We start from the raw sequence: 15953 nt of genomic DNA, 5'->3' as shown, positions 1-15953 counted from the left end.
CGACGCCGGCAGCGAGCCGGCCAACGGCCGCCGGCGTCGGCCGACGAGAGAGAGGGAGAGAGAGAGGGAGAGATTGAGGGGGAGAATTATCTGAAATGTCTCCTAAAGATTGAGATCTTTTTTGGGAGTTGGAAAATTTGCAGCTTCATTTTTTTCCACTTCAGGCATAGATGAAGAGTTACTGTCCTTGTTTTCTGATTATTTATAGCAACAATGTTTTATAAAGATGTGATCTTTTATGGGGATAATATTACGAACAAGAACTAGAATGAGAGGTTGAAAGAATTTTGTTTGGGATACGGATCGTTTAGGAGTTCATTTTGGTCTGTTTGATGAGTATTTGAGATTTGATTTTTCAGCGGTATAGTTGAAAAGCTATTTGAAGTTTCTAAAAATAAGCTTGATTGTGTCTTCATATCAATGGAAAAAGGAATAATAGAGGACGGAGAGAAAAGAGCGGAGTAGAGTAGACCACAAGACTCTAATGCTGGTTGGGAAACAAAAATAATGTGACATCTAGTTTTGTATTTGGAGGATTGGCCTGTTTCTCATGTTTTTGAGTTTTTGGTTGGGTGAAAAGTTGGTTTTTTAAATAAACAAAATTTGTAGTATTTGGTATTTCCTTGGGAGAAAGAAACCTCAAGCCAGTTATTTGGGAAGTTACTGATTGTTTGCTTTTTGGTAAAATCTTTGTTTTACTCTATAATAATGTTTTGTAATGGATTTTTCTATGATTTCTAGTTCCATGTTATTGTTTAAAGTCTTCTCCTTTTCTGTTCATAGGTACAAATTTGTTTGACTGTAGAAAATGTTATAGGGCATGCGTAGCTTTGGAGTTAAATTTTCTCATCTGTAGTTTTCTGTAATAAAGTAATTTAACTCAAAAAAAAGATCTATTTAATCGTTGTTTGAGGGTTAAGGTTAGGGTTAGGGTTAGGGTTAGGGGAGGGTGAAGGTGAGGGTGAGGGTGAGGGTTCGGGTTAGGTGAGGGTGAGGGTGAGGGTGGGGGTGATGGGGAGAACGCAGCACACGGTTTTCGGCTGAGTGTTTCTGCTGTAGCAAAAGAAGAAGAACGCAGAATTTCAAGAGGGGTTTTGTGTGCAGGCTTTTGTGTCTTTGAGAGAGATATTTGTGTGAGGGATCTGAGAGTTTGTGAGAGGGTTTTATTTGTGAGATTGTAAACCCCAATTGTATCTCTCCCTCTAATAGTAGATCTCCCCCTCCTTGCCCCGTGAACGTAGGAACTGATGAGAGGAAGAGCCGGTATCTCACTTTGTTGAGATATCCGCTTCAGATTCTTGTTTCCTTGGTGAAACATGAATTTTTATCGATCTAATCTCTCTTGTTATGCTGTCGAAGTGCTGCCAAAATTTCCGCTGCGCACAACAAGGGTGAGGGTGAGGGTTAGCGTTAAGTGATGGTGAGGTTGAGGTTGAAGTTGAGGGTTAGGGTTTGGTTTAGGTGAGGGTGAGGGTGGCTTGCAGCACCGTCGGTGAACGATGTCAACACTAATGATATGTTTCAAGATGTAGATCGATTGATGAGACTTGTTGAAGAAAATGAGTCACCGTTATACGAGGGGTGTAAGGAGTTCACAAGGTTTGAGGGTTAGGGTTAGGTTTAGGGTTAGGTGAGGGTGGGGGTGAGGATCGATAATGGGTTAGCGTAACTATTATATCGTTAATTACTCAGAAACTACACACACCGTACACTCATATTTTCGAGCCGTAGAATACCCCGTCCAATAAATACTATATATAATCTCTTTATTTACTTGTCACATACGCGTACAGGATCGTTGGCGGATACGAGACCATCTTGTTCGGTCCGATAACTTTTTTGTACGCGTATGTGAGAGGGGGCTTATATATAAATATTTATTGGATCTGTCCAGTTTGGACGGGTTAGGTATGTAAACATGGCGTGTATATGTATTTACTTGTGTTCCTGTGTACTTTCTTTTCGTCAGAGTTTCGGCGGCGCTTACTCGTTGTTCTCCGTCCGTAAAGAGGACGGGAAACTAAGACATCCTGCGGACGGTGAGGCATGGAAGCACATTGACCGTATATACCCCGACTTCGGTAAAGAGTCTCGGAATATTAGGCTGGGGCTTGCTAGCGACGGATTTAATCCGTTTGGATTAATGAGCTCTGCTTGGTCTACCTGGCCAGTGTTGCTAACACCGTACAACATGCCGCCGTCAATGTGCATGAAGCAATCGTACATGATACTGTCACTTTTGATCCCTGGAAGATATTCTCCTGGAAATGACATCGATGTTTTCCTCCTACCACGTGATCGAAGACATCTAGACACCCGGTACAAGGATGGGATAGAAGCTTTCTTAGCCTACTCTGACACAAACCCTCTACGGTCGCTAAGCATGTTGATTTTCTGTCCTTGTAAGAATTGTAGGAACGGTAAAATGCTCGCTAGGAGTGACGTAAGTTTTCATCTGTCAATCAATGGATTTGATAGCTCTTATGTATTTTGGAGTCATCACGGTGAAGGCGTCCCGGTGATGTAATCAGAGGAAGAATTCACTGAAGTCAGCAATCCGATAGTTGACACGACTGATATGTTAGAGGATATTCTTGCAGCACCGTCGGTGAACGATGTCAACACTAATGATATGTTTCAAGATGTAGATCGATTGATGAGACTTGTTGAAGAAAATGAGTCACCGTTATACGAGGGGTGTAAGGAGTTCACAAGGCTTTATTTTATGCTGAGGCTTATTCATATCCAAACACTCAGTGGGATGGCTGTTACACATTTTGAGATGTTATTAGATTTGCTGAGGAAAGTCATTCCAGGCGGCGAGAAAAGCATCCCCGCGACTTATTACGAAGCTCACAAGATTGTTGATACGCTGGGGCTTGATTACAAGAAGATAGACGCCTGTCCTAACGACTGCATCTTGTACAATAAGTGTAATGAAGCTCTAGAGGAATGTCCGACGTGTCATGTATCACGTTGGAAAGGAGAAGTTGCAAGCACATCCGAAGGCGGTGCATCCAATAAGCAGAACAGAATCCCTACGAAGGTTCTCCGATATTTTCCAATTATTCCTAGGCTGCAGCGGTTTTATATGTCTGCCGAGCTAGCTGAGAATATGCGATGGCATTCGACCGACCGTAAAGAGGACGGGAAACTAAGACATCCTGCGGACGGTGAGGCATGGAAGCACATTGACCGTATATACCCCGACTTCGGTAAAGAGTCTCGAAATATTAGGCTGGGGCTTGCTAGCGACGGATTTAATCCGTTTGGATTAATGAGCTCTGCTTGGTCTACCTGGCCAGTGTTGCTAACACCGTACAACATGCCGCCGTCAATGTGCGACATGCTGACAAGGAACTCGCGATGGTGGTAATAGAATTCTGCGGTTTCTTCAAGCAACTATGCTCTAAGGTGATTGATGTTAGGGAGTTTGAAGAATTAGAGGGACGTGTTGCTAATACACTGTGTAAAATGGAAATACTATTTCCACCCTCATTCTTCACGGTCATGGTGCATCTCACAATACATTTAGCATACGAAGCCCGCATCGCAGGACCAGTTCAATATCGCTGGATGTACCCCGTGGAGAGGTATTTATTATTATAATATTCATTTAATATTTGTCAAATTACGTTTCTCAGTTCAATTTTGTCACAAATCATGAAACTATATGCTTGTAGGTATTTGGGTTTCATGAAACAACTGATGCATAATCGTGCACATCCTGAAGGGTCGATCGCAGAGAACTACATAAGTAACGAGAGTTTGAATTTTATCTCTCGTTACTTGCGGGGCGTAGAGACAAGGCTGAACCGTCCCCAACGAATAATTGACGGTACATTCTACAATGATCGTGGGGAGGACACTAGATTCCCCAGAATGGAGCTAGATCAAGCCCACACATATATCCTGAGCAATGATACTACATTTAACATATACGCGGCGTAAGTATTTAACTGTTTGAATCAGATTAGATCACCTCACAATAATTATCTCTATTTAACCGTTATAAATGCTTCTTGTCTAGGCTTCACATCCGACATGTCCAGACTAATCTTAAATGCAGAACAAAAAATAAGAGAGTTATGGACACACACTCTAGACAATTCCCTGCATGGCTGAAGGGTGAAGTAAGATCTTTTTACATTTCTGATTCGTATATCAAATATATGTGCCTGCCAACAGATATGTAAACTATTTGATTCTTTTCTTAAGGTTGACAAACGGATTACGAATGGGATTAACCTGTCTGAGAAAGTTTGTTTATATGCCAGAGGTCCTTCTAATGTGGTTAAGCATTATGGAGGCTACTGTGTCAACGGCTTTAGGTTTAACATCGTCGGTCTCGAAGAGAGACGACAAACGCAAAACAGCGGTGTGTTCTGCTCCTTCTCTCAACTGTCATACGCTAGTGCAAAAGATCTAAATCCGATACAGGGGGAAATCTATTGCTACGGTCAGGTAGAAGACATCGTGGAGATTTTCTATGGGATTAATAAGGAAGTCAGTCATGTGATGTTTAAGGTTCGTTGGTGTGAATAGAAAAAGGCGAAGGATGACTACGGTTACACAATCGTTAATCTTAACAAGGAAATATATCAGTCTGAAAAATACATGTTAGCTGCTCACGCCAAACAGTGCTTTTATGTCAAAGATATAATGAAAAATGACTAATGGGTTATCCTTAAGAATCCGCCTAGAGCCTACATTCATGTGTCTGACGAAGATCACGATGAGGAGGTTATCTTGGCCGACGAAATAGCCGAGGAGTTTTCATTGACACAAAATAATAATCTGGACGATGAAATTGCACTAGCGCGCCCTGATGTACCTACGATTATATGTGAGCCAAGGCGTAAAGGTAAAAAACATGTCCGCAACGGAGTCGATAAAACTATAAGAACAGTCCTTTCGTTGGCACGCACACGGTCGCAGGCTATCCGCACACGATCGCAGAGTAGAGCCTCAACATCATCAGTTTGACTGGTTATCATGTATCACGATGTGTCATGTATTATATTATTACCTTTGTATTATCTGTTTGACTGGTTATCATGTGGATGTGTCATGAAGATATATTATTACCTTTATATTATCTGTTTGACTGGTTATCATGTAACACGGTGTGTCATGTATTACATTATTGCCTTTGTATTATCTGTTTAACTGGACATCATGTACACGCGATTCTGTTGCCATGTGCTATTTTATTAATTATTTGCATTATATACTTTTGTTGGATATTCATTATGTTTTCAAAGTATAGATGACAAAAGGATTACGTAAGAAAGCGCTTGAGAGAATTTTTGGTAGACATTCTGGAGGCGACGCACATGCCTCTACGTCAGGTATTTTTATTTATTTGTTATATTTGTACATTTCTATAAACTATTAACATGAGCCTAATATTTTTTTAACATTTACTACACAGGAGGAGGAGATGCTACACATGACTCGCAGCCACAGGACACATCACGCGGAGATGCTTCACATGACGTGGAGACACAGGCTGATCCTACACAGCATGCGGAGATACCACCGCTACCGCATGCAGATGTATTGGAGGAGAGGAGATTTGAGCCATATAGCGTAGCTTTAGAAGCTGCGGCACTAACGCTAGATTCTATTACGGATCAGCGAGTCCACGGTCCGGCCAAGGTGAGGGATGATTGGGATAATTATCATGATATACGCCACATCGCGCAGCAAAGGTACGAAGAAGCAAAGCGTAGATGCCTCGAACTGAAAGGTGTGAATGAATTTTTATAGTTTATCGGTTATTATTTTAAATTTTTTTCGCAAATATAGATTGATTCATTGTTTCATTCGATTCTTTGTTTCGCAGGTACCGAGCGACCTCCTAGACGCGGCCGCAATGCTACTAAGGAATCGAACCTCATCCCTGATATTAATCGGAGGGCTGTGATCCGATGGGAAAACGGAGTGCCTGTTGGGGTCTTTGCCAATGCTTTCAACAATTTCCTTACCGCTTTAGCCAGGAGACACGATATCTTCAACATATTTTTGACGTGAAAATCGCAGCGGATTGATACGATGGTGGCTTGTTGGAGATATATATGTGTGAGTCATTTATTTTAATTTTCATCATTATTAGTTATTAGTTTATTATTATGTTTAATAAACTGATTTGTATCTACTTTTTCTTTATATGTTGAAGCGATTTTTCTTTCTTGACGATAATATTTGTGCATGGACGTACTGCTTCGGGCAAATCAATGTATCGTTCAAGAGATGGCGGTTTGAGGTAAAGAAAAAATATTTTGTCCAAATAACAGAAGATTGGGAGCGATACTGGCATCTTGACACGCGTGTGGATGGAGTAGATTTTTTTGCACTTTGCAGTTACTGGGACACGGCTGAAATTTAGGTATTATTGAAGTATATATTTTTAATTTATTGTTTGAATTTCTATATTGTTTCGAATTGACATTGTTTTGCAGGCTCAAGCTGAAATAGCAAGGAGGAATCGCAACGCGCCTCGCAGTTACGAGCATCACGGGGGCTCCAGGACATTCAGCCAGCATTATCATCAATTAGAGCTTGAGGTATATAATATATTAGCTTTTACGTTGAGTATAATTTATGTGTTATAGGTTAATGATATATTTGAATAAAACAGGGAAGGGGAGATCTCAGACATTTTGCAGATCGTATTCTGACTTCCTGGAGCCCGAATTACGCCAATGAAGCCCTCTAAATCCGCTCCTAAGTGTGGGCGAAAATCCCTCAGAACGTGGGATAACGGTTTTGAGGCCGTTCGGCTTGTGTTTGAACAAGTCAAAACGCCCAACCTGGCGTTCAGAACCCAACTTTGCCTCTTAGAATTGAGACGCGAAGTTGGGTGTTGGCTGAACATTGATGAACGTGAGGGTCGCTCGCGTTTTGGTTTGTTGTAGCTTAGAAACGCGGAGGTCGGTGTTGGCTGGACCCCTACGAACGTGAGGGTCGCTCACGTTTAGCTTTTAGTAACGCGGGTCCGACTCCAGCGTTTTGATGTAGTGACGCGGGGTTCGACCCTGGCGTTTTTTGATGTTGTGACGCGGGGTTCGACCCTGGCGTTTTGATGTTGTAACGCGGGTTCGACCTTGGCGTTTTGATGTTGTAACGCGGGGTTCGACCCTGGCGTTTTGATGTTGTAACACGGGTTCGACCTCGGCGTTTTGATGTTGTAACGCGGGGTTCGATCCTGGCGTTTTGATGTTGTAACGCGGGTTCGACCTCGGCGTTTTGATGTTGATACGCGGGGAGGACCTCCGCGTCTTGCCTTGCAGAGATTATCACCAAGTAATCTCTTTTTGTCATAGCGTTGCAAAGATCATTGTCTTGTAATCTTCGTCTTGGCTCCTTGAGAATATGAGAGTCGTCAGATTGTAACTCCCGATGTTGATTGTGAAGGCTGTTGAAGTAGAGCTTCCATCAGTTGTCGTGAAGGTCGTCAGATTATAACCTTCAGCGATCTACGCGAAAGTCTTCAGATTACAGCCTTCTGGAAGTCGTCAGATTATAACTTCCATCATCGGTGGTTGATGGGGGATAAGCTATCTATTGTGATTTTTAGACAACCTACAAGATGGAGTAGATTTTTTTGCACTTTGCAGTTACTGGGACATGGATGAAATTCAGGTATTATTGAAGTATATATTTTTAATTTATTGTTTGAATTTCTATATTGTTTCGAATTGACATTGTTTTGCAGGCTCAAGCTGAAATAGCAAGGAGGAATCGCAACGCGCCTCGCAGTTACGAGCATCACGGGGGCTCCAGGACATTCAGCCAGCATTATCATCAATTAGAGCTTGAGGTATATAATATATTAGCTTTTACGTTGAGTATAATTTATGTGTTATGAGTTAATGATATATTTGAATAAAATAGGGAAGGGGAGATCTCAGACATTTTGCAGATCGTATTCTGACTTCCTGGAGCCCGAATTACGCCAATGAAGAGAAGAAAGCAAAGAATAAGGATCTGGCTGTAAGTAGCAGTTCATTTATATATTCAATTTCATATCAATGCATCATTATTAAGTCGACTTGCCCGGGTTGTTTTGATATATCGCAGGAGAAATTACATACCAAGGTATAGGAGCAATTGACTCAGTCTCAGGTCTGTTCTAACGCTCCTGCTCGGCTAAGTAGAGAGGATGAGGACTCCATCATCGAGACGGTCATTGGACCTAGTAGGAAGAACAGATATCGGTGGAGAGGATCCGAGCAGAGGTCGCACGAGTCTAACAGATATCGGTGGAGAGGATCCGAGCAGAGGCCGCACGAGTCTAGTAGCACCTACGAGTCTGCAGCACCACAAGGAACACCAAGAAGCAGTTCATATCAAGACTCGATGGAGCAGCGATTAAAAGCAATTGGCAGTCGCAGCAAACAACATATCAGCGGGCTCTAGAGGAAGAACGGAGGCGCCGGGAGCAGACCGTATTAGAGTTCACACAATTCATGTCGACTCTGCCTCAGGAGGCTCTGGAGGCATATAGGAGACGGTTTTTGTCGTCACAGGTAATATATATACTTTGCTTTTTTTTAATTAGATGATATCGTACATACTGATACACACTGATACAAACTGTTACACACAAACCCAAACTCTAACCCTAACACAATCCTGAAAATATATACTTATAATGTTTTTATGTGATGGTGGTGTTGATGGTGTATGCGTGCGTAGTGTTGGTGGTATTGGTTGGTGGGTTGGTTGTGGTGTTGTGTAGTGGTGGTCGTTATGTGATTGGTTTGTGAGGGGTTTTGTCGTGGTGGGGGAGGAATGAGGATTGGGTGTTGATGGTGGTGATGGTAGTGATGGAGGGGGAGGGGGTGTGTAGAGTATGATTGGTTGGTGGGTGGGGGTTTTGATCGTGGTTGAAGATGAGGAGTGGGGATTTTGTTGTGGTGATGGTTGAGGGGGAGGGGTAGGACGAGGGGGAGTGTTGTTGGTTGGTGGGTGAGGGTGAGGATTTGTGGTGGTGTTGTTGTGTTGTGGTGTGATGTGTGGTGATGTGTTGTGCAGTGTAGTGTTGTGTTGTGTTGTGATGGTGTAGTGTTGTTGTGTTGTGGTGTTGTGGTGTTGTGTTGTGATGGTGTAGTGTTGTTGTGTTGTGGTGTTGTGGTCTATGAAGCACGGACACGCATAACATGAAGCCGTGTCGTGTGGCTGGTGTTGAGGATGAGGATGATGATGATGATCAGGAGGATTGATTGTCCTTAATATAACTTTGAAAACAATTTCTTGTGTTGTATAAACAATATTTATTATGTACCTGTCGAGAAACTTTTACTTGCTTTTATTGAATTAAATGTGTGATATATGCGTGAGATGTGATATTTGCGTAAGATTGAAGCTTTCTTCTGCTGATTGAACAGGTTTTTAAAAATTATTATCGATATTGTACAGGGTTTTTTCAATTTTCAAAATATTTTCCAAATTTCTTTTTTTTACTTTTTAGCGACGGAAAACATGCACGAAATCACATCTGGCCAATATTTAAAACAAATAGGGACGGATTTTCCGTCCCTAATAAGTTTTAGAGACGGATGTTCCGTCGCTAATACCACTTATAGCGACGGAATTTCCGTCCCTAATGTTTTTAAATTTTTTATTTTTTAAAATTAGCGACCATTGTACCGTCGCTAATAGACCGTCGCTAAAATATAGCGACGGAAATTCCGTCGCTAAAAGTCTTTTTAGGCACCCCTGTTATAGCGTCGAAGTTTTAGCGACGGAAATTTATTTTTTCCGTCGCTAAAACTTTTAGGGACGGAAAAACGACTTATAGCGACGGATTTTTCCGTCGCTAAAAGTTGGAAATCCAGCAGTGATATTATAGCTTTAGCTGACACAATGAAGTTAGCATATTCATGATGTCTTCTCACTTTCGCAATATAAGCTTCTACGCTCTTAATTCCCTCTTTTCTAGCTCTAAATGTTTCTTCCCTTTGTTTTTACAGAAACTACTACTAGTCTATGGGGTACGTACGTCTTCTAGAATTTTGCAGAAATTACCCTGTTGAGGAGACAACCTGATACGTGAAAACAATAAAGATAAACACTACAGTTGCACAAATCAAGACTCATAACAAACTCACAACTTTCATACATGGAAAAGATAATAAGACACATTTAAAGCTGATTGTCATGACATGAGATGGCGGGAATGACGGAGTATTGAAATCATCACTTGATTCAATGGCCAAAGACTTTTTTTAGGATAATGCCAAAATAACCGCAACAAAGATGTATGTCCTTCTCGTGAGAAAGAAAGTAGGCACAAAGAGAAAAAAACTATTAGAGAGGCTATATGAGGAAATGACAACCGGGGATCTTATTGTCTTTGTTTATGCAGAACTGTGCATCTATTTTCTCATTTTTTAAACATCATTGTGACAATGGCTAAATTTCCTCTGCTTGAAGAATCTTTTTTGTGATTGATTCTTGCGTATACGTGGATTCGATGTCATTTTCTTTTATTTGATAACCTAGTTCGGAATTGAACCCAAGACTATTGAGAGTCATATTGGAACCTCCGAACCGTCTGGGCCACCCACCCACCCAACCTAAGCGGTAACGTCATTTCCTTTTAGTAGCACGTTCCAAACATATAATTCGTTTATTAATAAAACCCTCTCACCTAGTACAAATTTATCCATATCCACACATAACACACACGACGTAAGAAATCTAGTAATTAATCTCAAATTGCCATCCTAAACCAATCCGAAACATCTCAGAGTTCATCTTTGGGTGATGCATTCTTCTTCTTCTGGGGAGGATTTGGAGAGTTCTTGATCGGATAAGATGCATCCATCGCTATACCGCACAGTCCCTCTGGCGCCGACACGCCCCTCTCCATCCTAACGTATCCTTTCTCGCCCCAGTCTGCTCCCCAAGAGTTCTTCACGATCCAATACTTGGTACCGTCCCGCGTCGTTCCGTAGCCAACCGCAGCGACTCCGTGGTCTAATTCTGTGCCACAGTCGCCTGTGAAAACTCCCTACAGTGTTCACAGCAGAAATTTATTAAGTTATAATTAGCTTATTAAGTTCAATAAATCTATTACTTGCCCCTAGTATCATCGTTCGATTTTTTTTGACTATTTTACCTTCAGAAGGTTTAATCTCATGGATAGAAAGTAAAAAAACAACGATACGTACGATCGACAAGGTTTATACATGTGCAACTGAATCTAATTAAATTCAATAGGCGTATGTTAAGGGTATTGAAGCAATTAATGAAGGGAGAGTATATATGAACCTCTGAATAGAACTGGAAGGCTTGGCCACTTGCTTCTATGGAAACTGACACAGGCTGGTTTGCTACTGCTTTCATTAGAGATTCTTCATCGTTGGCAGGAACGTTCTCGTGTCCGTCGATCACGACCACATGATGGGAGTTCTCCTGTGGATTTTGTTTGTAATTAAACTGAACAATGTAACTTTGATTTTGGTAGAAGTAGATGTAAAGTGTATATATATGCTAATAATTAATTGTGACGATTGAGTTTTTGGCTAACCTTTCTCGCATCACACTGCCGTTCTTTGGCGATGTACGGATAGTCTTCCTCGGTTGTTATACCTCCATTTTTCCTGATGAACTCAAATGCAACGTCCATTAGACCTCCGTCACAACCTGCATTGTTGTCGGCTTTGTCGCAATCAACAAGCTCTTGCTCTGATAGCGAGACGAGTTTCTCGGTCTTTATCTGATTTATTCCCTCCACGGCCACAACAGTAGAGAATGCCCAGCAGCTCCCTACACATATTTAAGACCAAGCACAGAAAACAACAAAAATTTCAAATTTACACAGTACTCAGGTATGGCTATTCTATTTTTTTTAAGGGTTAACTGCGGATAGACCCCTTGTCTTATCTCGATCCCAATTGAGATGGTATGACCCTAGCTAGCTCTGAGTGAGTTTCTTTGACTCTTTTACCCTCAGCGAAAGAGAAATTTGTTTTTCATAAATAGATCCCGGGGCATAAAGAGCGAAAAAAAAATCACTCAGGGGTCTATCTCGGAATTAATCTTTTTTATTAAATTTTTTTTTAGAAATTTTCTCATACCGCAAAGGCCTTGGTCTTTAACCGGAGTAACAGCACCCATCTGCCTCCAGTCCACAGATGATGGGAGACCCTCAGTGTTTCCATGCATGAATCCTCCACCACCACGAGGATTTCCCCTGAGCATCCTATGGTGACTAATCCTAGACCCCGCAAAAGTTCTTCTAAACTCATCTTTCGTCATATCTCCAAACCTGTTGAGCCCCAACTTATACGGCTTATCCTTCTTGTTGAACTCATGGATAAACTTGACATTCTCCTTGAAAACATTGAACCTCCTGTGCTTCTCATTGAGGTCCCTCGTCACGGTGTGGTGGCTCCTCCACCTCTCGTACAAATCCCACAGGCTTTCTTTCGATGAGAGGTCCCTTTCGGTGAAGGGGATGCTCTCTACCGTTGCGAAAGCTAGGATAACTACTAGTACAGCCAACAAGAAAATGCCCTTGGCCATTTTTGATTCGAGTTTGAGAGAGAGTGAGATATAGGCTGAGGGCTTTTATAGGGAGAGGGTTGAGTTAAATGGCTTGCTTTCAAAGGAACAATTACGTACATGTAGCTCTAGCCGATCGGATTTCTTTACCGGGTGTTATGCAACTTTAGGTGGTTAGTTCTTCTTAGGACTATTTGCTTCATATTCACACGCTAAGCATGCATACGTGATGGGGTCACTACGCGCTCGTTGCATCAGAAAGAGCCTTTACTTTGCTTTTAATATAACGGCCCTTGTCTTGATCCAAAACAAGAGAATGTCGATCTTGTGGGATATGTGCGAAGCTCATTCAATGAATATATCCTTCAATAAATTTTGCCCCGAAAGAACTGAACCATCCTAAATTGGGAATCAAATTAAACTGAATAGATCGAGTGAGCTCGGTTTCGTTCGGTTCGATTCCTTCTGGTTTGATTTGGACCCACTTGGCTAAGAAAATGAGAATGAGAAGAGAAAAGCAAACTGTGAACTATATTTCAAAAATAAGAATAATGTTAATTATATATACTATATTTTTCTAAACTATTCCCACATTATAAGAGAAGTGTGGATCCGTTGATTAGTTATGAACCCCGGCACTTTTCTCTCGTGTAGATTCAAAATTCAAAATTACCTGTCAAAGTCTATGTACACAAGTGACACGTGACAGATATAATTTTTCTCACATCCTAATACGAAGACTCCATCCTCAAGGTTTTTCTTAAGAATCCTATACATAAGAACGAAACTAATAGAGGAGGGATGAAAAAAATATACAAGGATGAGCGTGTCAAGTTTAGTGAAGTTGCGGCTTGATCACATGCACGTACGCTGCTTGAAGAAAAAGACCTCATGCAAATTTCTTGTTTTATTCTCATCTTTATATTTCTATGTTTTCCCATCTATCTAAGTATTAACTACTTTTTTATTACATGGCACAGGTTCAAGTCTTTTCTTAAAAAAAAAATAAGAACACATTGAAATTGAGCTTGCAACTCGTTTTTGTGAGAAATTGTAATCTAAATAAATACAGAGCACGCATCGAAAATAAATTAAATTAAAAAAATACTTCCAGCCATTGTTATCTAGATAGATCTGTAACTTAGAAAATTAGATCGAAACTAGAGATAATCTGAGTATATACATAAACAAAGAACAAAAGTTAGATCACCTTTAGAATGAAATAAAAAAAATAGAAAGAGTTTCTAGCCTATGTCTTACCAAAAAGCCTAAATCTGATGGAGGAAGTATGACTATATTTATATGCTAGGCTAGAACCCTTCTGTTATAACTAGAATTCTTATAAGATAAGACCTCTTAAAAACAGTTTCCATCCATCAGTGAAACTATCTAGATATGATCTTATCTAAATCCACTATAACTCCTCATAGGATAAGAATTTAAATACCATAACAAATTAAGATAATTTGTATCGAGTGGGCCAAAATTTTATCCGGATACAACATTCTCCCACTTGGTCCACATGATACAAGTACCTCATAATTAACATAAAGTATGATCATAATTAAAATTCATACCATTTAGTAGTGGATAACTCCCACTCAAATAAAGAAACTTATGCATGAATCATAGCGGTCAAGCCCTTAGTAATAGCGAGCTTTTCCTTCCATGTATCACAATGCATAAATTCATTAAATGAGAAACTATATGAGCAAACTTTATAAATGACTTCCTACAAGTCACTCGGGTCCTACTTTAACTATCCTAACGGATATAATTTAAATATGAAAACTTTATTTGTGCACAATCAAACTTTATTCTCCAAGAATATTCAAAACATGTCAAAAAAAAAAAAAAGAAGACTATAGATAAAAATAAACACATAACGAGCTAAAAGAATCCCATATGATCTACATTACTTAGGAATTGTTTTGTCGGCAGTCTTTTAGTCATTGGATCTGCAAGCATAAGCTGGGTATTAATGTGTTGTATGGATACAATACTTTGTTTCACATTCTCTCTAACACTAAGATACTTTATGTTGATATGCTTGCTTTGGCTTCACTTTTATTATTTTTGGAGAAGAAAATAGCCACTGAATTATCACAATAGATTGTCATAGGCCTTGCAATAGAATCAATGACTTTGAGATCTGAGATAAAGTTCCTCAACCATAATGTCTGTGTAATGGCTTCATAGCATGCAGTAAACTTTGCTTGCATGGTAGATGAAGCAACAATTATTTGCTTAGTACTTTTTCCAAGATATAGCACCTCTAGCAAGTAAGAAGACATATCCCTAAGTAGATTTTCTTGAATCTATGCATCCAGCAAAGTTTGAATCTGAATAACCGACAACTCCAAATGATCAGTATGATAGTAAGTCAATCTGCAGTCCTTGATTCCCTTCAGATATCTCATGACTCTTTTAGCAGCCCTATAATGCTCCATACCAGGATTACTCTGTGTAAGCTGTCTAAAAATTACTGCAGATAGCTAATCCCCATCAAACACTAATAATGAAAGTTACAAACTGACGACTTTCACATCACCAATCCAACGATGAAAGTTACAATCAGACAACTTTCACGTTAACAGATGAATGCTACAATTGGAAGATTTTTACGTAGATCGAGGAAGTTTACAATCTGATAACTTTTACGACAACCGATGAAAGCTCTGATCAACAGCCTTCACAAATAACAACAAGAGTTACAACTGACGACTCTCACTGTTCAAATAGCCAATACAAAGATTACAAGATGATAATCTTCATAACGCTCTAACAGAAGAGAGTACAAGTTGATGATCTCTTCAAAGCAAAACGCGGAGCTCATGACCGCGTTCCAGACACAAGACGCAGAGGTCATTCCTGCGTCTCAAGCATAAGACGCAGAGTTCATTCCTGCATCTCAAGCACAAGATGCAGAGTTTATTCCTACATCTCAAGCACAAGACGCAGAGCTCATCATCGTGTCTCAAGCCCAAAACGCGAAACTCACTTCTGCGTTCCAAGTTCAAGATGCAGAGGTCGTTTCCAAAACACGAATTTCGTATTTTGACTGGTTCAAACAGAACCTAGACAGTTTCAAAACCGTTTCTCCACTTAAGGGGGGGGTGGTTATACCCCAATATGGAGAGATTTATGGGGACGGTTACACCCTATTAAGCCCTTATTGAGGAGTGATTTAAGGGGGACAGTTACACCCCTTAAACCCTATAAATAGGGTCAGATTCTCTAGAAGCCGAAAAGGGCTTTTGGAAGGAGCTTCGACAAGAACTTTTTGGGTGATTAAAGATCAAGCTCTTTTGGCAATTCAAGACCAGAGATCTTCGGCATTCAATGGAAGTTTGGTTTTGTTAAAGACTTCAGATCCTTGGATCTTTGGAGCTTTCTTCCTTGGCATGAAAACCGAATTCGGTTAGATCTTAATT

General features: G+C 40.5%; 1 protein-coding gene across 1 annotated transcript; it reads right to left on the bottom strand.

Annotated features, from left to right (window-relative positions):
* LOC109829447 (vignain-like) lies at nt 10643-12540 on the bottom strand. Its single transcript, XM_020396567.1, has 4 exons — nt 12093-12540; nt 11543-11781; nt 11284-11427; nt 10643-11023 (listed from the first exon to the last, which is right to left on the bottom strand). Exons 1-4 carry the CDS (start codon nt 12538-12540, stop codon nt 10757-10759), a joined length of 1098 nt encoding a protein of 365 aa, XP_020252156.1. The 3' UTR covers nt 10643-10756.

This window comes from Asparagus officinalis, chromosome 2 (assembly GCF_001876935.1).
Source record: "Asparagus officinalis chromosome 2, Aspof.V1, whole genome shotgun sequence".
In the NCBI taxonomy this organism is placed as follows: domain Eukaryota; kingdom Viridiplantae; phylum Streptophyta; class Magnoliopsida; order Asparagales; family Asparagaceae; genus Asparagus; species Asparagus officinalis.
Note: the sequence above shows the minus strand (reverse complement) of the source record. Positions and strands in the feature narration are given on the sequence as shown.